A 25,680-nucleotide genomic window follows, 5' to 3' on the forward strand; every position below is an offset into this window, starting at 1 on the left:
ACTTTGCATATGATGTTATTACTCAAATGTAAGTGCAATACTTTTTATCTTTTTATAAAACAAATACTGTATGGTTTTACGCTATGGAAGCCTTCTCTTTATGATTTTTTTCTGGGAAAATATCTGCCACTAACCTCCTGATTGAGCCACTAATCCTTGAAAAGGCGCTGGGATCCTGAATGAGAGCAACCAGAGGCCTGGGCTGGGTATTAAGCCATAGGTGCATATGATCTCCTATAATTAAGAGATCCATACGAGCTGGTAAGCTGCAGTCTGTGTGAAGGTGGAAGACAGATCCTTTCCTTTATCACTACTCTTGGGTGTTGTGCATAGATCAATACGTGTTTAACCACTTCAGCCCCGGAAGGATTTGCGCCCCCCCCCCCCCTTCCTGACCAGGCCAATTTTTTTTGCGATGCGGCACTGCGTCGCTTTAACTGACAATTGCCGGTCGTGCGACGTTGTACCCAAACAAAATTGATGTCCTTTTTTTTTTTCTCCCACAAATAGAGCTTTCTTTTGGTGGTATTTGAGCACCTCTGCGGTTTTTATTTTTTGGGCTATAAACAAAAAAAAGACAATTTTGAAAAAAAAGGGTTTTTTTTAAACTTTTTTCCTATAATACATAGCCAAAAAAGAAATATAAAAAAAACCGAATTTATTCATCAGTTTAGGCTGATATGTATTCTTCTACATATTTTTGGTAAAAACAAAATCGCAATAGGCGTATATTGATTGGTTTGAGTCAAAGTTATTGCATCTACAAACTACAGGATAGATTTAGTCACTTTTATTTTTTTTTATTGTTTTTACTGATAATGGCAGTGATGTGCGATTTTTAACGGGACTGTGACATTGCGGTGGACAAATCTGACCCCAAATGACACTTTTTGGGGACCAGTGACATTACATTGATCAGTGCTATAAAAATGCACCGATTAATGTAAAAATTACACTGGCAGGAAAGGGGTTAACACTAGGGGGCGATCAAGGGGTTAATTGTGTTCCCTGGGTGTGTTTTAACTCTAGGGGGGATGGGCTACCAGGAACATGATAGAGATCACTTCTCCTGACCTGCCACCGTATATCTGCTTGAGCAGGTCGGCAAGTGGTTAACACAAGGACACCTAGAAAACGATTGTTTGTGTCCTGTTCCCACCACACACTCTGAGGTACAGTGCCTTGAAAATGTATTAGTACCCCTTGAAATTTTCCACCGTTTGTCACGTTACAACCAAAAACTTAAATGTATTTTATTGGGATTTTATGTGATAGACCAACACAAAGTGGTACATAATTGTGAAGTGGAAGGAAAATGATAAATGGTTTTCAACATTTTTTACAAATAAATATGTGAAAAGTGTGGGGTACATTTGTATTCAGCCCCCTTTACTCTGATACCCCTAACTAAAATCTAGTGGAACCAATTGCCTTCAGAAGTCACCTAATTAGTAAATAGAGTCCACCTTTGTGTAATTTAATCTCAGTATAAATACAGCTTTCTGTGAAGCCCTCGGGTGTTTGTTAGAGAACCTTAGTGAACAAACAGCATCATGAAGGCCAAGGAACACACCAGACAGGTCAGGGATCAAGTTGTGGAGAAGTTTAAAGCAGGGTTAGGTTATAAAAAAATATCCCAAGCTTTGAACATCTCACGGAGCTCTGTTCAATCCATCATCTGAAAATGGAAAGAGTATGGCACAACTGCAAACCTACCAAGACATGGCCGTCCACCTAAACTGACAGGCTGGGCAAGGAAAGCATTAATCAGAGAAGAGCCAAGAGGCCCATGGTAACTCTGGAGGAGCTGCAGAGATCCACAGCTCAGGTGGGAGAATCTGTCCACAGGACAACTATTAGTCGTGCTCTCCACAAATCTTTATGGAAGAGCGGCAAGAAGAAAGACATTGTTGAAAGAAAACCATAAGAAGCCCTGTTTGCAGTTTGTAAGAATCCATGTGGGAGATACAGCAAACATGTGGAAGAAGGTGCTCTGGTCAGATGAGACTAAAACTGAACTTTTTGGCCTAAAAGCAAAATGCTATGTGTGGGGGAAAACTAACACTGCACATCACCCTGAACATACCATCCCCACTGTGAAACATGGTGGTGGCAGCATCATGTTGTGGGGACACTTTTCTTCAGCAAGGACAGGGAAGCTGGGTTGATGGGAAAATGGATGGAGTCAAATACAGGGCAATCTTTTTGTAATTCCTTTATTTAGCCAACAGTTGCATTATACAAATGAAGATATAAGCAAGGTAAGTTACAGTGACATACATATGCTAAAAACAAATACAGGGCAATCTTAGAATAAAACCTATTAGAGTCTGCAAAAGACTTGAGACCGGGGCGGAGGTTCACCTTCCAGCAGGAAAACAACCCCAAACATACAGCCAGAGCTACAATGGAATGGTTTAGACCAAAGCATATTCATGTGTTAGAATGACCCAGTCACAGTCCAGACCTAAATCCAATTTAGAATCTGTGGCAAAACTTGAAAATTGCTGTTCCCAGACGCTCTCCATCCAATCTGACAGAGCTTGGGCTAGTTTGCAAAGAAGAATGGGCAAAAATGTCCCTCTCTAGATGTGCAAAGCTGGTAGAGACATCCCCAAAAAGACTTGCAGCTGTAATTGCAGCGAAAGGAGGTTCTACAAAGTATTGACTCAGGGGGGCGCCATACAAATGCCCCCCACACTTTTCACATATTTATTTGTAAAACATTTTGAAAACCATTTATAATTTTCCTTCCACTTCACAATTATGTGCCACTTTGTGTTGGTCTATCACATAAAATCCCAATAAAATACATTTACGTTTTTGGTTGTAACATGACAAAATGTGGAAAATTTCAAGGGGCATGAATACTTTTTCAAGGCAGTGTAGGTTGTAGTGCGTTGCATAAAAATGCAGACATGTTGCATCTTTACCCAGAGCACTATACCTCACAGCATGCTAAATGCTGAATTGAAGTGTCATTGTGTGACAAATCGGACACCTAACTGAGACTTTTGACACTTTTTTGAGAATCAGTGACGTTATTAGTGATTGGTGCTAAAAAAATATGCACTGACATTGTACTAATGACACTGGCAAAGGAAGTGGTTAACACCGGGGGGCGATCAAGAGGTTAAGTGTGTTCCCTGGGTGTGCTTTCCTACTGTGCGGGGGATGGACTCACTGCATGGACACAGCGATCTGTGTTCCTTAGCTACGTTTTTGATTAGCAGCAACACAAGATCATCGTGTCCATGCCTGACGGCGGTCTGCCTTGTTTACATCGGCAGACCGTCATTCTATCTCTCTGGGGAACGATTGGCAGATCCCGGCAGACATCGCGTCTGCCAGACCGGCTGATTGGCTCCCCCTGTGGCCAATTGGCGCGCCCACCCCCCTTCCCCCGGTGGCAACAGGTACATTGTTTCCACAATAGAGCCGACCTGATGCAGTATACGTATGTGCTGTGGCTGGTCGGCAAGTGGTGAAGTCTTGGACTACAAATGAAGATCTATGGTGTGCTGGCAAATAGGTGTGAGCTGTGATATATCCAGTGTCCAGCTGGTAATCGCTACAGCGCCCGCTACAGACGATGTGTGTGAATTTAGATCCACACCCCCTGATTTGTGCTGCTGAGAGATCTTGTGTAAATTCTGTGTCTTAAAAGACTGTAGAGGACGGGTGGCTGCAGGCAAACAGATACAACTTATTTAGGAAGATTTGTTTAATCTCCTTCTATCACCAGAGGCTAGTCACTTCAGGGTATATGTAAGAGTTTTCAACAACTTTAAGGTTGGAAAAAATGACGATGTGCTGTTTGTTTCAGAAACTCTGGCATTGTAGAGCTCCGTCGGCCAGTCCCAGATACTATCACAGACTGGAATGCAGGAGCTATGTGTATGGGACCAAATGGATTTGGCTTGTCTCCCTCTGTGCCTCTAAGAGTCTTCCAACCATTCTTTGTGGAGCTTGCTCTGCCATACTCTGTAGTTAGAGGAGAGTCCTTTACTCTTAAGGCTTCTGTGTTCAACTACCTGCAGCAGTGTATAAAGGTAAAACCAATTTGGATTATCTTTTTTAATCTTTACAGATTTTTCTTACTGTATTTCTTATATTTACGATCCAGTACAGTCTACTTCAGCTATTCTCCATCAGAATTCTGTGGAAGCCTAAGATTCCTCCAGAGGTTATTAGGGGTTCCTTGTAAATGGAGAAAACACACAAGCGAGAGATAATTAGGCTGCACACCCCGAAGAACTGCAGTATGGGATGGTTCCCCCAAGGGTTTTTTTTAGCAGCAAATTATATTGATGAAGAAGGAATAGCTATTAATAAAAAATTCTTTATTGTGCCAAGGTAAATTTCAATAACATGTATTTGGTTAAAATATGAGCTTTGGTTATAGAATACAAAACACATTCCATGATATATAGCAATATTGACAGAGTGGAGCAAAACATTACATTAGTACCCCAATATGTTTCGACCCGTACAGTCATGGTCTTCCTCAGGGGGGATTATTTACTCTAAAAAATATATATTTAAAAGGAGTTGGATAATCCAGAAAGCTCCACGGGATGGATCATGGAGCTTTCTGGATTATCCAACTTCTTTTACATTTCTGGTTATAGGATTCTTGTTCCAAATTCTATCGTTTAGCGGTAAATAAACTTTTGTTGTGCACACAGATGTTTGTGTATTATGAAATACTTTGAATTTTGAGTTTTTTTATATTTATATATATATATATATATATATATATATATTTTTTTTTTTTTTTTTTAAAGTAACTATTCTTTCTGAGGAAGACCATGAATGTACGGGTCGAAACGCGTTGGGGTACTAATGTGGCTGGCATTCTGTAATGTAATGTTTTGCTCCACTGTGTCAATATTGCTATATTTCATGGAATGTGTTTTGTATTCTATAACCAGAGCTCATATTTTAACCAAATACATGTTATTGAAATTTACCTTGGCACAATAAAGAATGTATCAATAGTTGTTCCTTCTTCATCAATATAATTTGCTGCTAAAAAAAAACCCTTGGGGGAACCATCCCATACTGCTAGAGGTTCCTTGGGCTGTGGTTATCTGATTGTTTCTGCATAGTTCCAGGGCCAACACCACTTGGCAGAGCTTCATTTGCCAATTAACTTTTTAGCTGTCTCTAAGGGGGGCATTACTCATATTGCTTACATTATGCCACCAATGTAAGATGACAACTTTTCCCACTGGCCTTCCCTAAAAAACTCTGATTTGAATTAAAAGGGGCTAATTATTGAAAGATGGAGTGTAAAAAAAAAAAAATGTGCGTATCTTATAAGAAAATAAAATTGCACATTCTGGTACCACTCCTTACTTATGAGAAATGCAAAGTCCACCTATTAAAAAGAACGACTATATTTATTTAAATAAAAAAGAAAACGAATAAGAACAATTAAAAAAACATATTTACGTTACATCTGACCCCAAAGCCTAGGTGAAGGTGATGTAATTCTCGTGAAATCAGCTGTGAGTACAGTATATGGATGTTTTTTATTTTTTTTTTTTTTCTATTGGTTTAACCATATGGACTTGTGTCTTTTTTCAACCTTCCCTACTATGTAACTTTGTAACTATGTACAGTATCTCACAAAAGTTAGTACACCCCTCACATTTTTGTAAATATTTTATTATAACTTTTCATGTGACAACACTGAAGAAATGACACTTTGCTACAATGTAAAGTAGTGAGTGTACAGCTTTTATAACAGTGTAAATTTGCTGTCCCCTCAAAATAACTCAACACACAGCCATTAATGTCTAAACCGTCCAAATTGGGCCCAAAGTGTCAATATTTTGTGTGGCCACCATTATTTTCCAGCACTGCCTTAACCCTCTTGGGCATGGAGTTCACCAGAGCTTCACAGGTTGCCACTGGAGTCCTCTTCCACTCCTCCATGACGACATCATAGAGCTGGTGGATGTTAGAGATCTTGCGCTCCTCCACCTTCCGTTTGAGGATGCCCCACAGATGCTCAATAGGGTTTAGGTCTGGAGACATGCTTGGCCAGTCCATCACCTTTACCCTCAGCTTCTTTAGCAAGGCAGTGGTCGTCTGGGAGCCCTGCAGCCCAGTCTCTGAAGGGAGGGGATCATGCTCTGCTTCAGTATGTCACAGTACATGTTGGCATTCATGGTTCCCTCAATGAACTGTAGCTCCACAGTGCCAACAGCACTCATGCAGCCCCAGACCATGACACCATGACATTCCCACCACCATGCTTGACTGTAGACAAGACACACTTGTCTTTGTACTCCTCACCTGGTTGCCGCCACACACACTTGACACCATCAGAACCAAATAAGTTTATCTTGGTCTCATCAGACCACAGGACATGGTTCCAGTAATCCTTGTCCTTAGTCTGCTTGTCGTCAGCAAACTGTTTGTGGGCTTTCTTGTGCATCATCTTTAGAAGAGGCTTCCTTCTGGAATGACAGCCATGCAGACCAATTTGATGCAGTGTGCAGCGTATGGTCTGAGCACTGACAGGCTGACCCCCCACCCCTTCAGCCTCTGCAGCAATGCTGGCAGCACTCATAAGTCTATTTCCCCAAGACAACCTCTGGATATGACGCTGAGCATGTGCACATAACTTCTTTGGTCGACCATGGCGAGGCCTAATCTGAGTGGAACCTGTCCTGTTAAACTGATGTATGGTCTTGGGCACCATGCTGCAGCTCAGTTTCAGTGTCTTGGAAATCTTCTTATAACCTAGGCCATCTTTATGCTCAGAGAGTTCATTATTCAATAGCTGTATTAGGGCCTGTGTTAACTTGCTCTGGTCTTGTGTCCATGGCATCAATTTGACATTAGTTTGAGATGCTTCTGAAATAATTCAGAATTTATTGACAGGTTCATTTGTCAACCCCAAAAATAGTTACATTCAAGGCATGCCATGAATGATAACTGTCACAGTTGCTTGTGTTCTCAGCCCAACTGTCAAGACTTCGAATGGCTGGTGTCATAACTGATCACATGTGCAGCACCATGAGCTACCGGGTTAGTTTGGGGCTACGATGGCAGCTTCCATTAATGTAAAAAGTAGGAAGGTGTAGTTCTACTTTAAACTTCAGAGAGCTTGACAAATATATCCTATTTTGGATCTCCTTTTGGTTCTAGGTTCAAACTCTCCTGCTGCCTTCTTTGGAACTGGAACAAGAACTGTGCTCCAATTGTCAGTACAGCAGCTGCCTGTGTGCAGACGAGAGCAAAACCTTCTACTGGAATGTGACAGCTAGCAAGCTGGGTGAGATACTGTGGCTCATGTGCCATTTACTGAAACTATAGTGTCATATGTACCGTACTTTATTGACATCATCTTATTACCCAAACACTGTTACACATTGATTTAAAAGTACATAAATGTTATGGTTGGAGGTTAAAGCAGAACAAAACCCTCCAATCTTTTACAGCCAAGGAAGCTGTCATCTTAACTTCATTTTGATCTGCAGCTCCCATGGTGCAGCACATGTGATCGGTTATGACACCAGCCATTTGATAGCTTGACAGTTTGATTGAGATCAGAAGCTATACTTTACGACATTCCTTGAACATAACTTTTTTTGGGAAACCATTAAATTGATGGGTTTACTTTCACTTTAAGATTTGAGGTGCCTCAATTCCAATGAAGGACCACTAGATCTTGAAACAAGATTTGTATTTATTTACAAAAAGGTAAAAAGGAATAGGGTAGTAGGGAGAAGGGGGACAGGGGAAGAAAATGGACTTCTCTCTAATCTAACACACACGTTCTCACTGAGATCTTTCATACATCAGGGCCTCAAGTAAAGTCTTGGGACATACCCTCATGGGTCCCCTGCGAATCCCAGGCTTGATCTTTTGTGGAAAGTATCTTGTATCAAAGATCACAAAAGTTCATACCTATCCCAGGCTCAGAATTTAGGTTTTTTACTTAAACAGATGATCACAGAGGAAGTCTACATGATCCCCCCCCAACTTCAAGAACCTTAAAGGCAAGATGTAAAGGCAGTGAATAGCCTCAGGGACCTACAGGTCAAATTGTAACAATCTCGCGCATTCATCGAGCACTCTTTGATGTTCGCTGGATGTGCAATCTTTGTGCAATCTTCAACTGCATTAATACATAGCCCTTTACAATTTGCTTTTGGAGAAGCCATAACTGAATCAATTTCCAAACTGCATTGATATAAATTTTTACCCATTATCACACCACCTCTTCTCTCTTATGCTCCGGCAGTCGCCGTTCTTCTGATGTCATTAAGAAAATAGAGGAACCCATAGCTAGATTTGCATCAGACATAAGGACAATGAGGGCCAGTCCACTGCCAGAGTATAGGGGAGCATAAGAGAGCACAGGCTGTCAGGGGAGTGGAGGATCAGGTACGTAAAAAAGCCCCTAAACCTAAATGAGCATTTAACCTTTGCAGTAAGTGGCCAGCCCCACTGCAAGGGAGCATTTTTTTGTTTTCCAGCCAACCCCAGGAACCCAGAGGTGCACAAACACAGTGCTATGCACAAAGCCAACAAATCTAATATATAATTATCATTGGATCCATATTTGGGTGTTTTTTTTTTTTTTTATCTTGATTTAGGGGAAGTGAACATCACAGTGAGGACAGAGGCAATAAGTACAACAGATATGTGTGATAATGAAATTCCTATCGTTCCAAAGCAGGGAAATATCGACACCATCATCAAGCCAATTATTGTTAAAGTGAGTTGACTGGCAATTTGCATGTTTTTTTATGTTTTTCTTTGAACTAGAGCATGAGCTGTCTGCACAGTTCAAACTGGCATAATAAAGGAGAAACTTTAAAGTGGAATACACATTTTTGGATTGCGATAATGCACAAACTGCAATGCACTGTGATGCGACTTGATTTGAATGGTACATTAATGTGCATCCCCAATGCACCACAATAGACCTGTGTTCATACAGTATGCATCACAATGCACAGATGTGAACCATGTATACATTATAGCATACTAGGGAAAAAAGGTGCTGGTTCATTAAAACTTTCATTGGGGTGTGTTGACAGCCAACTTATAATGAACAGGCTATCTTACTGCAATACAAGGTTGATACATTGTTAAAGAGGCATGTTGTATCCTTTCTATAATATAGTAGTTTTTTAACTATTTATATAAAATCTTTATTTTATAAACACTTAATTAAGGGTGCACGCATGACACTTGTGTCACATAACCCAATGGGTTTGTAAAGAGTGATCCTGTTAGTTGTCTTTTGTTTGTTGGTTTTGTTTCTAAAGCCTGGAGAGAGGGGGGTGAGTATTCCAGTTGTGTATCAAATTCAATCTTGAGCTATTGAGCTCTGTATACAAAAAACATTTGTTATTTTAGAAAAGAAGCTAAGACAGCCTGGTGGTAATCACGTAAATAGGAGCTTAGAGTTTCAGCTTTTAGCTGGAACTAAGTAGACCATGCAGTAAAAAATGTATATTGTTCTAGTCCTAAATATAATGCAGGAATGAAATACAGTATATACAAAAAAAAAAAACAAAAGACCTTTTTATTATCCCAAAACCCAGAATAATGTTCAATTAATTTCTACACATCAATAATATGATTTGTTTTTTGATAACTCTAGCCCAACATTCTGTATATTGATTAATAAGGCCCATTAACTGTACTATGTTTTCAGCCTGGTGGTATCTTGGTGGACAAGTCTCACAATTTCATGGTTTGCATACCAGTGGGGCAAGGTAAGAAATTATCATTAGTATCTAGATTTACAAATTTCTGTGACACTGCTCTGACTTTGTTTTGTTTACTGTCTTCTTATCTTAGTTCAGGCAAACCCAGAGGAGTTCTCCTTAAAGGTTCCAGAAGATATTCTGGAGGATTCTGAGAGAGCATATGTGACCCTTGTTGGTAAAAAAAAAATCTTCTAAATGATTACATAATTTCCTATGGTGTATATGCTCTAAACTAGCAATGAGCATTCAAAAATTGCCCAAAGCCAAAGCAGCATCAATGAACCAATCCAAGATCTGAATTACCAAGTCCGATTCCGACTGCTTTTTCCCAGTGGTTGTCAGTCTTTACAATGTAATAATCAGATGCATCTGACTACGTTTAGGCTCAGACATCCATCCCTAACCACAGGTACCAGCTTGGTGTGTGGCTACATGTGAACAGTGATGACTGCTGTTGCTATTCCCTATTCGCATACACCTGTCATTCCAACTGCTAGAATCCATTGTTTCTTCCCACTTGAATCTGGTGCATGAGGGTAAATGCCCATGTGAAGGAGGCCTAATGCCCCGTACACACGGTCGGATTTTCCGATGGAAAATGTCCGATCGGAGCGTGTTGTCGGAAATTCCGACCGTGTGTGGGCTCCATCGGACATTTTCCATCGGATTTTCCGACACACAAAGTTGGAGAGCAGGAGATAAAATTTTCCGACAACAAAATCCGTTGTCGGAAATTCCGATCGTGTGTACACAAATCCGACGGACAAAGTGCCACGCATGCTCAGAATAAATAAAGAGATGAAAGCTATTGGCCACTGCCCCGTTTATAGTCCCGACGTACGTGTTTTACGTCACCGCGTTTAAAACGATCGGATTTTCCGACAACTTTGTGTGACCTTGTGTATGCAAGACAAGTTTGAGCCAACATCCGTCGGAAAAAATCCTAGGATTTTGTTGTCGGAATGTCCGATCAATGTCCGACCGTGTGTATGGGGCATTAATGTTATAATATACAAGTATATTGTAGACAACTCTGCTCTTGATACCTTTTTCGCAACAGTTTGGGAAAGGTTGTTTTTTGTTCCAGAACGACTATGACTCTGTGCACAAAGTCAGCTCCATAAATACATGGTTTGATCATTTTGGCGTGGAGGAACTCAAGTGGCCTGCGCAAAGCCCTGAACTCAACTTTATTAAACACCTTTATGATCAATTGGAATGCCTGTTGTGAGCCAAGCCTTCCTATCCAACATCATTACCTTCTCTCATAAAATGCTCCTTTAATTGAATGGACACAAATCCCACATATATGTGTCCCAAAAGATTGGAAACTGTTGAAGCCAAAAAGTGTGTAGGAGTGGAGGAGGGGGATCCAAATGAATACCTATGCTTGAGAAATGGGATCTCCAACAATCTCCTAAATCAATGATTTTTGGTGATATAGTATCAGAATGTCGTTTCATGGCATATTCAGAAGAAGGATATTGCTGACAGAATATCATAAAGGGTCAATCCAAATATTTGTTTTAGATTTGAATGAATGCTTGTACTTTGAATTGTAGACAGATAGACATGATAACTTATGCTATTGCTGTATACCGGCCTTGCTCAAGCTTTTTAACATGGAGGAGCCCTTGGAAAAAATGTTTTATGTTCAGGAAACCCCTGCTAATAATTACTACATCTACAGCTCACTATGCATTAGTGTGATGGTTACCAGGAAGAAAGCACTTTACATTTGTGGTCATTGGGAGGAAACCCCCTTACAGATAGCTAAAAATATCATTGTTGTCAGTGGTTATTCATCTGAGAGGAAGAAGTCACTCATTGCTTGAGGAACCCTTAGAAACCCCTGGAGGAACCCTAGGGTTCCATGGAACCCAGCTTAAGAAAGGCTGCTCTGTACACACGATATCTGTTAGCGTTTCTTCAAACCCATATTGTTGCACATTCTATTTCCTGCAGGAGATTTAATGGGTACAGCCATGCAGAATTTGGACAGACTGTTGGCTATGCCAAATGGGTGTGGGGAGCAGAACATGGTCAATTTTGCCCCCAATATCTTTGTTCTGCAGTATCTGGAGAAGACTAATCAACTGACTGATGAGATCAAGAGCAAAGCCACTGGGTTTATGGAGAAAGGTAAGACTTGTTGTTATCATTTAGACTTTTATGTTATGTTTCCCAAAGTGTGGAATGTGTACCACTGTAGTGGTCCAAATCATTTGGTGGAGGGGGGGATTATGGAGTGGGGTTGTTTTTCAGGGGTTGGGCTTGGTCCCTTAGTTCCAGTGAAGGGAAATCTTAAGGCGTCAGCATACCGAGACATTTTGGACAATTTTATGCTCCCAACTTTGTGGAAACAGTTTGGGGATGACCCCTTCCTGTTCCAACATGACTGTGCAACAGTGCACAAACAATGTCCATAAAGACATGGATGAGTGAGTTTGGGGTAGAGGAACTTGAGTGGCCTGCACAGAGTCCTGACCTCAACCCGATAGAACACCTTTGGGATGAATTAGAGCGGAGACTGCAAGGCAGGTCTAGTTGTCCAACATAAGTGCCTGACCTCACAATGCGCTTCTGGAAGAATGGTCAAACATTCCCATAGACACACCCCTAATCCTTGTGGACAGCCTTCTCAGAAGTGTTGAAGCTGTTAAAGCTGCAAAGGGTGAGCCAACTCAATATTGAACTCTACAGACTTATGCCGCGTACACGGGAAATGTTGGATGTGAGCATGTTGGCTGAAAGTCCGACCGTGTGTATGCTCCATCGAACATTTCTTGTCGGACTTTCCGCCAACAAATGTTGGCTAGCAGGTTCTCAAATTTTCCTCCAACAAAACTTTGTTGTCGGAATTTCCGATCGTGTGTACACAAGTCCGTCGCACAAAAGTTCATGCATGCTCGGAATCAGGCAGAAGGAGCCGCACTGGCTATTGAACCTGCTTTTTCTTGGCTCGTCGTATGTCTTGTACGTCACCGCGTTCTCACGTTCGTAATTGTTGGCCAACATTTGTGTGACTGTGTGTATGCAAGACAAGTTGGCGCCAACAACCTTCGAACAAAAATCCACAGTTTTGTTGTCGGAAAGTCCGATCGTGTGTACGAGGCATAAGACTGGAATGCCATTAAAGTTCATGTGTGTCTAAAGGCAAGTGTCCCAATACTTTTGACAATATAGTGTATATGTAATGGTGTGATAATTGTAGCAATTTACCTTGGTTTTAGTAGAATCTCTTCTGCAAATTTATTTCCATAATTTTTGTCATTAGAGTGGTCACTTGTGTTTTGGGTGCAGGGTATCAGAGGCAGCTCAAGTACAAACATGGCGATGGATCATACAGTGCATTTGGAAACATCGAGGATGGAAACACATGGTGAGTTTGATGATATCATGAGATGTATCATATCAGAATGAAAACACTTAATTCATTAAACAATACATTTCCTCCACTGTAAAATATGTGTTGCAAATCCTAATGCCGCGTACACACGGTCGGACTTTTCGTCTACAAAAGTCCGACAGCCTGTCCGACAGACTTCCTGTGGACTTTCGGCGGACTTGCAGCAGACTTTCTAACGAACGGACTTGCCTACACACGACCACACAAAAGTCCGACGGATTCGTACGTGATGACGTACACCGGACTAAAATAAGGAAGTTCATAGCCAGTAGCCAATAGCTGCCCTAGCATGGGTTTTTGTCCGTCGGACTAGCACACAGACGAGCGGATTTCGGGGTCCGTCGTAGTTACGACGTAAAGATTTGAAGCATGTTTCAAATCTAAAGTCCGTCGGATTTGAGGCTGAAAAAGTCTGCTGAAAGTCCGGAGAAGCCCACACACGATCGGATTACCAGCCAGCTTTAGTCCGTCGGCGTCCGTTGGACTTTTGTAGACGAAAAGTCCGACCGTGTGTACGCGGCATTAGTTTAAAGCAAATTCCAGGGTTTAATTAAAAGGAAAAAAAAAGCCCAGGGCATCTGAAAATAGAAAAACAACTTGTACTGCAATGCTCACCCTCTCTCTGAGTTGGGCTTTAAGTCATATTAAATGATTTTTTTCCCCCTTTATGTTGTATGTAAGTATAATCCATACTGAAACTGCTGGAGGAAGGGATGGGCATGGAAAAAAAAGGATAATTGTATACAATGTTCAGTATAAATGAGTATACCCCTTTTGAAAAGTAAGATTTTAATCAATATTTCAATGAACACAAGAACAATTTCCAATTTTTTGACAAAACTGAGTTTTATAGAACATTTGTTTAGCTCATTATATGAAAGTAAGGTTAATAATATAACTTGGATCACAAAATCTTCAGTTTTACTCAAATTAGTTGAAGCAAAAATAAATGCACCCCACAACAAAAACTACTACATCTAGTATTTTGTATGACCTCCATGATATGCAAAGACAGCACCAAGTCTTCTAGGCGTGGAATAAACAAGTTGGTGACATATTGCAACATCTCACTTTTTCCATTCTTGAAGAACGACCTCTTTAAGGCTGGGTTCACACTGCTGCAAATTGGATGAGGGGTTCTCCGCATCCAATTCGCATAGCAGGAGATTGTGACCGGCTCTCTATGGAGCCGGTTCACACATCTCCGCTGCGGCTCTGGTGCAAATTGCACAGGAGCCCTGTTCGTCTTTTTATCCGTTTCAGGTCTGAATCCAGTCCTAAATTCGGGCTGAAATCGAGTCTGAAACGGTGAATGGATACGCACCGGATTCCTGCTGTGAGCCGCTGCGTTCTCCAGTGTGAACCCAACCTTATGCCCCATACACACAGTCGGATAGGACCTTGTTGTCGGAAATTCCGACCGTGTGTGGGCTCCATCACACATTTTCCATCGGATTTTCCGACACACAAAGTTTGAGAGCAGGATATAAAATTTTCCGACAACAAAATCCGTTGTCGGAAATTCCGATCGTGTGTACACAAATCTGACGGACAAAGTGCCATGCATGCTCAGAATAAATAAAGAGATGAAAGCTATTGACCACTGCCCCGTTTATAGTCCCGACGTACGTGTTCTACGTCACCGTGTTCAGAACGATCAGATTTTCCGACAACTTTGTGTGACCGTGTGTATGCAAGACAAGTTTGAGCCAACATCCGTCTGAAAAAATCCTAGGATTTTGTTGTCGGAATGTCTGAACAAAGTCCGACCGTGTGTACGGGGCATTAGAGCCTGGATGCTGGATGGAGAGTGATGCGAAACTTGTCTGTTCAGAATTCCCCATAGGTGTTCCCCAACTGGGTTCAGATCAGGAGACATACTTGGTCACTGAATCACTTTCGCCCTGTTCTTCTTCAGAAATGCAGCAGTGGCCTTAGATGTGTGTTTTGGATCATTGTCATGTTGGAAAAGTGCACGACGACCAAGGGCAAGGAGTGATGGTAGCATCTTCTCTTTCAATATAGAGCAGTACAGCTGTGAGTTCATGATACCATCAATGAAATGCATCTCTCCGACACCAGCAGCACTCATGCAGCCCCATAGAAGGACACCGCCACCACCATGTTTCATTGTAGGCACCATGCATTTTTCTTTGCACTCCTCACCTTTGTGACGCCATACAGTTTTGAATCCATTAGTTCCAAAAAACATTTATCTTGGTCTCATCACTCCAGAGTACAGAGTCCCAGTAGTCTTCTTCTTTTTCAGCATGGGCCCTGGCAAATTCTAGGTGGGTTTTTTGTGCATGGGCTTTAGGAGAGGCTTCCTTCGTGGACGGCACCCAAGCATGCTATTCCTCTGCAGTGTACCCCATATTGTGTCATGGGAAAGTTTGGCTTTCTACTTCTTTAGCTAACTGCAGTGAACTTGCATAGCAATTTTCTTCAAACCTTCTCATCACAAGATGCTCCTGTCGAGGTGTTAACTTCCATGGACAGCCTGGACTTCTCTGTGAGATGGTTGTAGTTCCATCTTTGTTCAATTTTTGTATCACTTTTGCTCCAGTATTCTGACTGATAATTAAAGCTTTGATGTTCTTCTTGTGGCCTTCACCTTTCTTGTGTAAAGAAATTATTTTCTTTCTCAGGCCTTGTGACATTTCTCTTCCATGTGGTGCCATTGCTGACAGCGTGAAATGGGAGGGGTTTTCTTTGCTAAGTAACGCCCTTTTATAATCACCTGTCTGTTGGACAATTACTAATTAGACTCACCTGTAGTTGAATTCTTGTTAATTAGGATTTTGTTGTCTAAAATTCAGCTTTGCTCCTAAGATTTCCTTTGGGGTGTATTTTTTTTTTTTTTTGTAACATGGTCTTGAATGAATTTGTTAGGAAAAATACCTTTTTTCAGTGTGCAAAATCGTGGTTGCAATCAATGGCCTGCATTTGTGGAAGTATTTTGTAGTATAGTGTCCCATAGAAAATGTTAATTCTGAAAGGTTTTCTGACAAATCTGTTGGGGTGTACTCATTTATGCTGAGCTCTGTATATAGAGAAAAGGCTTAAGCACTTATCCAAAATGTTTGAACACATGTAGGCCTCATGCACACTGGAAGTTATAATAACGTTATAAAAACGCCAATAGCTTTGCAGTGAGTTTTTCAAAGTTTTTGCAATAGCGTTAAGGATAACATGCTGGAGAGTTTATTGACTGTAGAAAAAAAATGAAGCCAAAAACAACAGCTATAAAAATGTCCAAAAACGTCCAGTGTGCATGAGGCCGTATAAACATTTATTAACCACTTGCCGACCAGCTGCTGCAGTTTTACTGCGGCAGAATGGCACAGCTGGGTGAAGCGCCCACATGTTACGTCGCTTCTCCCTGTGGCCACTAGGGGCACATGCACAACCCCAGGGCCGATGCGAGTGCTCGGCAGTCGCAATCACCGCCGGGCTCCCGCGATCGCTGCTGACACACAGAGAACTGGGATCTGTGTGTGTGTAAACACACAGTTTCCAGTTCTCTGAGGGGAGAAGAGACTGATCGTCTGTTCATACAAAGTATGAACAGTGATCTGTCATCTCCCCTACACAGTCCCATCCCCCCTTCAGTTAGAACACAGAGAGGGAACACAATTAACTCCTTCACTGACCCCTAGTGTTAACCTCTTCCCTGCCAGTGACATTTTTACAGTAATCAGTGCATTTTTATAGCACTGATCGCTGTATAAATGACAATGGTCCCAAAAATGTGTCAAAAGTGTCCAATGTGTCCGCCATAATGTCGCATTGCTGATTAAAAATCACAGATCACCGCCATTACTAGTTAAAAAAACCTAATAACTAAAATGCCATAAAACTATCCCCTATTTTGTAGACGCTATAATTACTGCGCAAACCAATCAATATACGCTTATTATGATTTTTTTTTTCCAAACATATGTAGAAGAATACATATCGGCCTAAACTGAGGAAAAAAAATGATTTATATATTTTTTGGGGATATTTATTATAGCAAAAAGTTAAAAATATTGTGGTTTTTTTTTCAAAATTGATGCTCTTTTTTTTGTTTATAGCGCAAAAAATAAAAGCAGCAGAGGTGATCAAATACCACCAAAAGAAAGCTCTATTTGTGGGAAAATAAGGACGTCAATTTTGTTTGGGTGCAACGTCGCACGACCGCGCAATTGTCAGTTAAAGCGACGCCAGTGCCGAATCGCAAAAAAAGTGCTCTGGTCAGGAAGGGGGTAAAATCTTCCGGGGCTGAAGTGGTTAATTAACACATATCTAAATATAAGATGCCAGCATCAAAATAGATCTATAAAAATAAACTAGAAAATGTACATTACAAGTGCATAAGTATGTCTTTATAGAAGGTGGAGGTCATGGCAATTAAATTTAACCCCTCCCCATATTGGTGCCCACAGACATGACTCAACATAAAATCTTCCTAAACAGAGACAAATAACGCTGTACGTGCTAGTGTAGATAGCACCCAGATTGGCTTCCTTCTGTGTAGCGTGATGATGTCACAGACAGGACTCCACCTTACATGGTACATCTATGGAGACTTTTTCAGTGGTCCTCTAAAGAAGTCTCCATAGATGTAATGCATGCAGTTCTGTTGGTGACGTCATCATGATACATGGAAGGAAACTGGTCTGGGTGATATCTGTAGGAGCATTAATAACATTATTTGTCTCTGTTTAGGAAGATTTTATGTGGAGTAGTATTCTCCATATGTATTCGCTGATTTTGCTTTATGTAAGTGCAATTTGAATATCATTTATAAGTAATACAATTTTTACTGTGTTGTCTCATTTTTTTTTTTTAAGATTTGCCTTATTGTCTTTACAGGCTTACTGCCTTTGTGGTGAAGTCATTCAGCAAAGCCAAAAAATACATATACATTGATGAAATTCAATTGAGTAATTCCTTCTCTTGGTTGACTGAAAACCGATACTATACCGGCTGCTTCCGTAATGTTGGCAAGCTCTTCCATTCTGCTCTAAAGGTAAACCAACTACTGACCAAATCAAATGTCAATGAATTGTCCTGGTGCTGTGATATCGAGTCTACAGAATAAGGATAGTGGTGAGTGGTTAGACCTTCTGTCAGGTTGGTATTGTCATGTGTGTCCCTACTGGGAAGATCCACCAGCAACTATTCGTCCCAGTGACCATTATCTAACCATGGATGGGAGAATTAAAATAGAAATGGGAAACCCGAAAGTTGCAACTGTATAATTTTTGAGTTGTCACAAGGATAAGAGCAAATCTTACAATTTGGCAACCTGTTTCTAGAAGGGAGTATTCCCTCACTTTGGAGAGCTATCCTCATATTTCGTATTCTGTCTCTGGGAATGGAAGCAATGGGAATGGTCACCAGTAGAACAGACAGCCAAAAAACAAAAACCTGGCAGGGTCTTAACCTTTCATATTTAATCTAAAACTAACAAAAATATGTTTGGGCGGTATATACACTTTTGAATTGTATGGTCCTTTGAATATTTTTTTTTAATTATTATTTAGCATTTAAAAGAGGCTAACTACTATATGTATGTTCAGGGGACAGTTGTTGTACTTTAGAGTACATTCTCATAATGCATGTACAGTGCCTTGAAAAAATAATCATACCCCTTGAAATTTTCCACATTTTGTCATGTTACATCCAAAAACATGAATGTATTTTATTGGGATTTTATGTGATAGACCAACACAAAGTGGCACATAATTGTGAAGTGGAAGGAAAATGATCAATGGTTTTCAAAAATGTTTACAAATCTATATCTGAAAAAGTGTGGGGGGGGGGGCATTTGTATTCAGCCCCCTTTTTCTCTGATACCCCTAACTAAAATCTAGTGGAACCAATTGCCTTCAGAAGTCACCTAATTAGTAGAGTCCACCTGTGTGTAATTTAATCTCAGTATAAATACAGCTGTTCTGTGAATCCCTCAAAGGTTTGTTAGAGAACCTTAGTGAACAAACAGCATCATAAAGACCAAGGAACACACCAGACAGGTCAGGGATAAAGTTGTGGAGAAGTTTAAAGCAGGGTTAGGTTATAAAAAAATTATCCCAAGCTTTGAACATCTCACGGAGCTCTGTTCAATCCATCATCCAAAAATGTAAAGAGTATGGCACAACCGCAAACCTACTAAGACATGGCCGTCCACCTAAACTGACAGGCCGGGCAAGGAGAGCATTCATCAGAGAAGTAGCCAAGAGGCCCATGGTAACTCTGGAGGAGCTGCAGAGATCCACAGATCAGGTGGGAGAATCTGTCCACAGGACAACTATTAGTCGTGTTCTCCACAAATCTGGCCTTTATGGAAGAGTGACAAGAAGAAAGCCATTGTTGAAAGAAAGCCATAAGAAGTCCTGTTTGCAGTTTGCGAGAAGCCATGTGGGGGACACAGCAAACATGTGGAAGAAGGTGCTCTGGTCAGATGAGACTAAAATTGAACTTTTTGGCCTAAAAGCAAAACACTATGTGTGGCAGAAAACTAACACTGCACATCACCCTGAACACACCATCCCACTGTGAAACACAGTGGTGGCAGCATCAAGTTGTGGGGATGCTTTTCTTTAGCAGTGAGAGGGAAGCTGATCAGAGTTGATGGGAAGATGGATGGAGCCAAATACAGGGCAATCTTAGAAGAAAACCTGTTAGAGTCTGCAAAAGACTTGAGACTGGGGCAGAGGTTCACCTTCCAGCAGGACAACGACCCTAAATATACAGCCAGAGCTACAATGTAATGGTTTAGCTCAAAGCATATTCATGTTTAAAAATGGCCCAGTCAAAGTCCAGACCTAAATCCAATTGAGAATCTGTGACAAGACTTGAAAATTGCTGTTCACAGACGCTCTCCATCCAATCATACATGGGCTATTTTGCAAAGAAGAATGGGCAAAAATGTCCCTCTCTAGATGTGCAAAGCTGGTAGAGACATCCCTAAAAGGACTTGCAGCTGTAATTGCAGTGAAAGGCGGTTCTACAAAGTATTGACTCCGGGGGGCGGAATATAAATGTACTCCACACTTTTCACATAATTATTTGTAAAAACAATTGAAAACCATTTATCATTTTCCTTCCACTTCACAATTATGCACCACTTTGTGTTGTTCTATCATATAAAATCCCAATAAAATACATTTTTGGTTGTAACATGACAAAATGTGGAAAATTTCAAGGGGTATGAATACTTTTTCAAGGCACTGTATATGAGTTGGTCATCTGATTGAAAATCCTTCACTCACTGTGGTTGATTTACTAAAGGCATATAACTTTTCAAGGGAAGTTGCACTCTGCAAGGGAACATTCTCCAGAGCTTAGTCAGTGAGGTTAGACTGGGCTGACATCCATAATCCAATCATATGCAAACAAACATACAGTTTATTTTTACTTGCATGTAATTGAGTATTCTTTGCAAAGTAAAATTTCACTATATTCACTAAGCCCCGGGGAAATTCCCTTTCAAAGTGAACAGCTTATTTACCTTTAGTAAATCAACCCCATTATGTGGCTGATATCTTGCTAAGAGAGAAACAGAGTAACTGCACTGGGCCACTAAGAGCTCCCTTTAGTGGCTGCTGCACAATCAGTTGCTTTCTTCCATGGGGTTGCTAGCAGTGGTGCTAAATATTTCTTGGTAAACTAACGGCGTTCCGCCCTCCACGGGAGACGGGCTATTTTCTATGCTCTCCCTGTGTATCCATAGGATGCCAGTCACTCACTCACCAGGCTCATGCTCTCCCGGCTTGTCAGAGATCTCAATGACCAGCAGCTCCCGGCCAGTGGCAGCTGGTGCTCAAAATTTTGGTGGGGGGGGGCAAACAAATTCTGGAAAAAAACCCCATCAATTGCAGCCTCACTGTTCCAGCAATCGCAGCCAATGTGCCATCACACACAGCCACTGTGCCCATCAAACACAGCCACCGTGCCCATCAATTGCCACCACTGTGCCATCAAACGCAGCCACTGTGCACATCAATTGCCACCACTGTACCATCAAACGCTGCCACTGTGCACATCAATTGCCGCCACTGTACCATCAAACACAGCCACTGTGCCATCAAATGCAGCCACTGTACCCATCAATTGCCGCCACTGTACCATCAAACACAGCCACTGTACCATCAAACGCAGCCACTGTGCCCATCAATTGCCGCTGCTGTACCATCAAACGCAGCTACTGTGCCCATCAAACGCAGCCACTGTGCCCATCAATTGCCGCCACCGTGCCCATCAATTGCCGCCACTGTGCCCATCAATTGCCGCCTCTGTGCCATCAAAAGCAACCACTGTTCCCATCAATTGCCGCCACTTGATGGGACTTGATGGGACTTGATTTACTAAAGGTAAATAAGCTGTTCACATCAATGGCAGCCACTGTGCCATCAAACGCAGCCACTGTGCCCCATCAAAAGCTCCCACTGTGCCATAGCAAATGCTGTCAGTGTGCCTCCCACCCGCCGTCTGCACTTACCCTGTCTCGGTGCGACAGCTCCTCGATGCTCCTCGATGTCTTTTCCTGTCCTCTCTTCCCGTCCTCTGCTATGATTGGACGCCTGATAGGCTTCCAATCACAGCGCCTGTCATTTCAGCCAACCAGGTGACGGGTAACAGATCCGAGCACCTGATTGGCGGAGGGGCGGTTTAGTGTTAGGAAAGTAAATGACCTTTTTTGACGCCTATTAGAGCCTTTGGCTCTAATCAGGTGCTTCAAAAACACCCCCTCGCCACTGTAATTCAGGCGCCCAGCGCCCGAAAAGGTGCCGGGAGCCTGAATAGGGGATGACAGCGGCGGCCATAGATAGATTCATGCAATGCATGAATCTATGTATTGGTGCTAGAGGGGGTGGCAGGAGAGAGGGGGCGGCGCCTGTGCGCCCTTATGGATGCTCCCGGCCCTCGTAGCTCCGTCCTATAGTGTAGATCCAGCTGATGGAGGGACATTGCAGCCACATGGCCACCAGCGCCTCTGGTAGCATGGGGTAGCTGTGATACTCGAAGGAGATGCCCCCTGGTTTCCGGCTCAGCCTGCGCCTCCTCCCCTCAGAGGACAAGCAGTCGGTGAGCAGAAGAAGGAGCCCGCAGGCGGCCAGCCACAGAGAGCCCCAGTTGACACTCCCTGAGATTCCCTGGCCAATCAGGACCCGCTTCGCTTCCTAACTGGCCAGGAGGAGAATCAGGAAGACAATAGCGAATTTTCATTCGCTATTGTCACACAAGTGGGTGGCCTCTGCGCCCTGAACCCACCCTTTTTTTGAAGCCAATAAGAGCATCAGGCTCTAATCACGTGCTTAAAAAAAAACAAACCATGGGAACCCTGCGGCAGATTAGGGGCCAGGCACATGGATGGGGGGAGGGGGGGTGGCGCCGCTGTGCCCCTAATATATGGGCCGCCACTGGTTGCTAGACAGGAAATCTGCTTCGTATTGGTAAATAATCCCCTCCCCCATATCATAATTATTTAAATTATCTTCTGTTCTGATATTCCGTACAGCTGTACATGTTACTTATAAAAGTGAAAAGTATTATTGCTATGTTTATATGTGTCCCTCTTTCCTATGTGTGCTCTGAGCCAGTAATATATGTGTTGCAGGGAGGAGTGGAAGATGATGTTTCTTTGTCTGCATATGTGACCATAGCACTGCTGGAGGCGGATCTACCAAAAGATGTAAGTGCCATTAACTCTGAGCGCAGAAATAGTCATCAGAATCAATTATTTAAGTTGGGTCATAATAGAGTAAGTCCACTGGCATAGTGAAAAAACATTGGGAATTGTGCATGTATGTGTAATATATATATATATATATATTATTATATATATATATATATATATATATATATAGAGTATTTTTTTTATTGTAACCATGCGTATACTATAACATGACCATGTTCTCTCCAACAAATACATGCAATATAACAGGTTTGTACTGACATGATTTCTTTTTTTCAGAGCCCAGTGGTCAGGGATTCAGTGACTTGTCTGCAACGACTGGCACTCAGTGTGACTAATATGTACACCCAGGCATTGCTGGCCTATGCATTCACTTTATACGGTGACATGTACAACCGCCAGATCATGCTGAACAGACTGGAGCAAAGAGCTGTGAGAAGAGGTGAGACCTGTGACAATGGGAAAGTATAGTGAAACCTTGGTTAACGAGTAACGTGGTTAACGAGCGTTTTGAAAGACGAGCAACTTTTTTTTTTTTTTAATTCTGACTCGGTGTGTGAGTGTTGTCTCGCAAAATGAGCAAAATTCAAGCTAATGGGGTGTGCTTTACCACATTTGGCCAGAGATGCGGGGGCGCCGGTGACACTCGGAACAGTTCGGAGCCATTCAGAGTTGTTCGTAAATACTCGGAAAGACTCGGAAATGCTTAGTTCCCGAGTGTTTCCGAGCCCTTCCGAGGCTTTCCGAGTTCAGCCGAGCTGTCCCAGAGTACTTTCTAGGCTCTCCGGTGCCCCCCTCCCCCCCACATCTGGCTACATGCAGTATTGAATGCAATAGAAGTCAATGCGGAACAAATTATCTTCGTTTCTATTGACTTCTATGGGGAAACTCGCTTTAATATGCAAGTGCTTTGGATTACAAGCATTCTCCTGGAATGGATTATGCTCGTAATCCAAGGTTCCACTGTATAGGTAAAAATGGTCATAAGAACGATAGCTCTGTGTCACAAAGCACTACGTGTATCACAAGCCCAACTGAACAAAATTACAAACAGTATGGAAACTACCGGTATATGTATTTCAGCTCAGTATGGATCTCCACTTTAATTTATGTGCATAAAAGGTATAAGTGACTTTTTGTGGATCAAAGAAAAATGTTTTTTGGATATTTCATTTTAAGTGTATTCAGTAGTTTAGTTGTGTGGTTTCTATCAAAGTCAAATTAAAGAAATATCGCTATCAGTGATACTACCGGGCAAACTACTAGTTTCAGCACCATGGACAGGGGATATATTTTTATACTTTACACCAGGGGTAGGCAACCCCGGGGTCCTCCAGATGTTGAACTACATTTCCCATGAGGCATTGCAATGCTGGCATTTACAATTACTCCCAGAGGCATGATGGGACTTGTAGTTCTGTAACAGCTGGAGGGCCCCCAGGTTGCCTACCCCCTGCTTTACACACTAGAAAGCAAACACACTGAAGGTCCGGGTGTGCAAGCAGGAAAACACCAACGCCAGGATTGTTATAGTCCAGATTCAGTTCTATTCAGACCCTTATATCATAAAAATCCAACTGGTTTTGGGGGGGTTTCTAAGGGCCTGCATTCATCTGGGCTTGGGAAATTTTAACAAAACTAGACTGATAAAATTGGAAGGATCCTAAGGATTAATATGGTTTCTCCAGACGCAGATTTGGCAGCTTGAGTGGTCATACAAATTTTTAGGATCACTCCAATTTTACCAGTCTGGTACAGATTTTGTCCAACAGTACCACACCCCGATGAAGGAGGATCCTTTGAACCCCCAAAATACTTTGGCTTTTTATAAATGTCTTCATAAAATTAAATCTGGACAATATACATTCTACTTTTGCTACTTACCTCCTTGCACATGCAGTTTCCTCTCAAGCAAAGGGCTGACCTTCAGTTGTCACTCCCAAAGAGAGTCATTCCTCTACATTCCTTAAAGGGTTTGCTAACCTAAAAAATAAAAAATGGATCCTGTTCCTTTAGACCCCTTTCACACTGCTAGTGCGGCCACGTTAGCAGACCAACAGCAGCATTCGCTGATGCCTGCTCTGCAGTGCCGGCTCCTGTCCCATTCAGAGTGATACCAACTGCACTCCACCTCTTATCCTGGCTAGCCGTCTCCACCGTGGTGCCAGCAGCAGGAAAGAAGAGATCTTCAGGTCAGTGTGAAGCAATACATCGGCATAATAGTGACCCTGCCTGCTGCTTCACATTGAACCATGACTCAGCCACAGGGTTTTACCAACCCCCAGCTTTTCGTGTGAAAGAAAAGATTCCCTTAACATGATGCTGCCACCACCATGTTTCACAGTGGGGATGGTGTGTTCAGGGTGATGTGCAGTGTTAGTTTTCCGCTGCACATAGCATTTTGCTTTTAGGCCAAAAAGTTTAATTTTGGTCTCATCTGACCAGAGCACCTTCTTCCACATGTTTGCTGTGTCCCCCACATGGCTTCTCACAAACTGCAAACAGGACTTCTTATGGCTTTCTTTCAACAATGTCTTTCTAATTGCCACTCTTCAATAAAGGCCAGATTTGTGGAGCACAACTAATAGTTGTCCTGTGGACAGATTCTCCCACCTGAGCTGTGGATCTCTGCAGCTCCTCCAGAGCTACCATGGACCTCTTGGCTGCTTCTCTGAGGAATGCTCTCCTTGCCCGGCCGGTCAGTTTAGGTGGACGGCCATGTCTTGGTAGGTTTGCAGTTGTACCATACTCTTTCCATTTTCGGATGATGGATTGAACAGAGCTCTGTGAGATGTTTAGCTAGGGATATTTTTTATATCTTAACCCTGTTTTAAACTTCTCCA

General features: G+C 42.1%; 1 protein-coding gene across 1 annotated transcript in view; it reads left to right on the plus strand.

Annotated features, from left to right (window-relative positions):
* The window catches only part of LOC141105655 (alpha-2-macroglobulin-like), a 145,259-nt gene that overhangs the window by 95,144 nt on the left and 24,435 nt on the right, over positions 1–25,680 (plus strand). Inside the window, exons 19-28 of the mRNA XM_073595632.1 lie at positions 3,827–4,052; positions 7,165–7,291; positions 8,619–8,740; positions 9,689–9,749; positions 9,835–9,918; positions 11,709–11,885; positions 13,047–13,125; positions 18,010–18,166; positions 22,760–22,834; positions 23,117–23,279. Coding sequence (XP_073451733.1) covers positions 3,827–4,052; positions 7,165–7,291; positions 8,619–8,740; positions 9,689–9,749; positions 9,835–9,918; positions 11,709–11,885; positions 13,047–13,125; positions 18,010–18,166; positions 22,760–22,834; positions 23,117–23,279 — 1,271 coding nt within the window. The remainder of the gene's footprint in view (positions 1–3,826; positions 4,053–7,164; positions 7,292–8,618; positions 8,741–9,688; positions 9,750–9,834; positions 9,919–11,708; positions 11,886–13,046; positions 13,126–18,009; positions 18,167–22,759; positions 22,835–23,116; positions 23,280–25,680) is intronic.

Source organism: Aquarana catesbeiana, linkage group LG08 (genome assembly GCF_042186555.1).
Source record: "Aquarana catesbeiana isolate 2022-GZ linkage group LG08, ASM4218655v1, whole genome shotgun sequence".
Taxonomy (NCBI): Eukaryota; Metazoa; Chordata; class Amphibia; order Anura; family Ranidae; genus Aquarana; species Aquarana catesbeiana.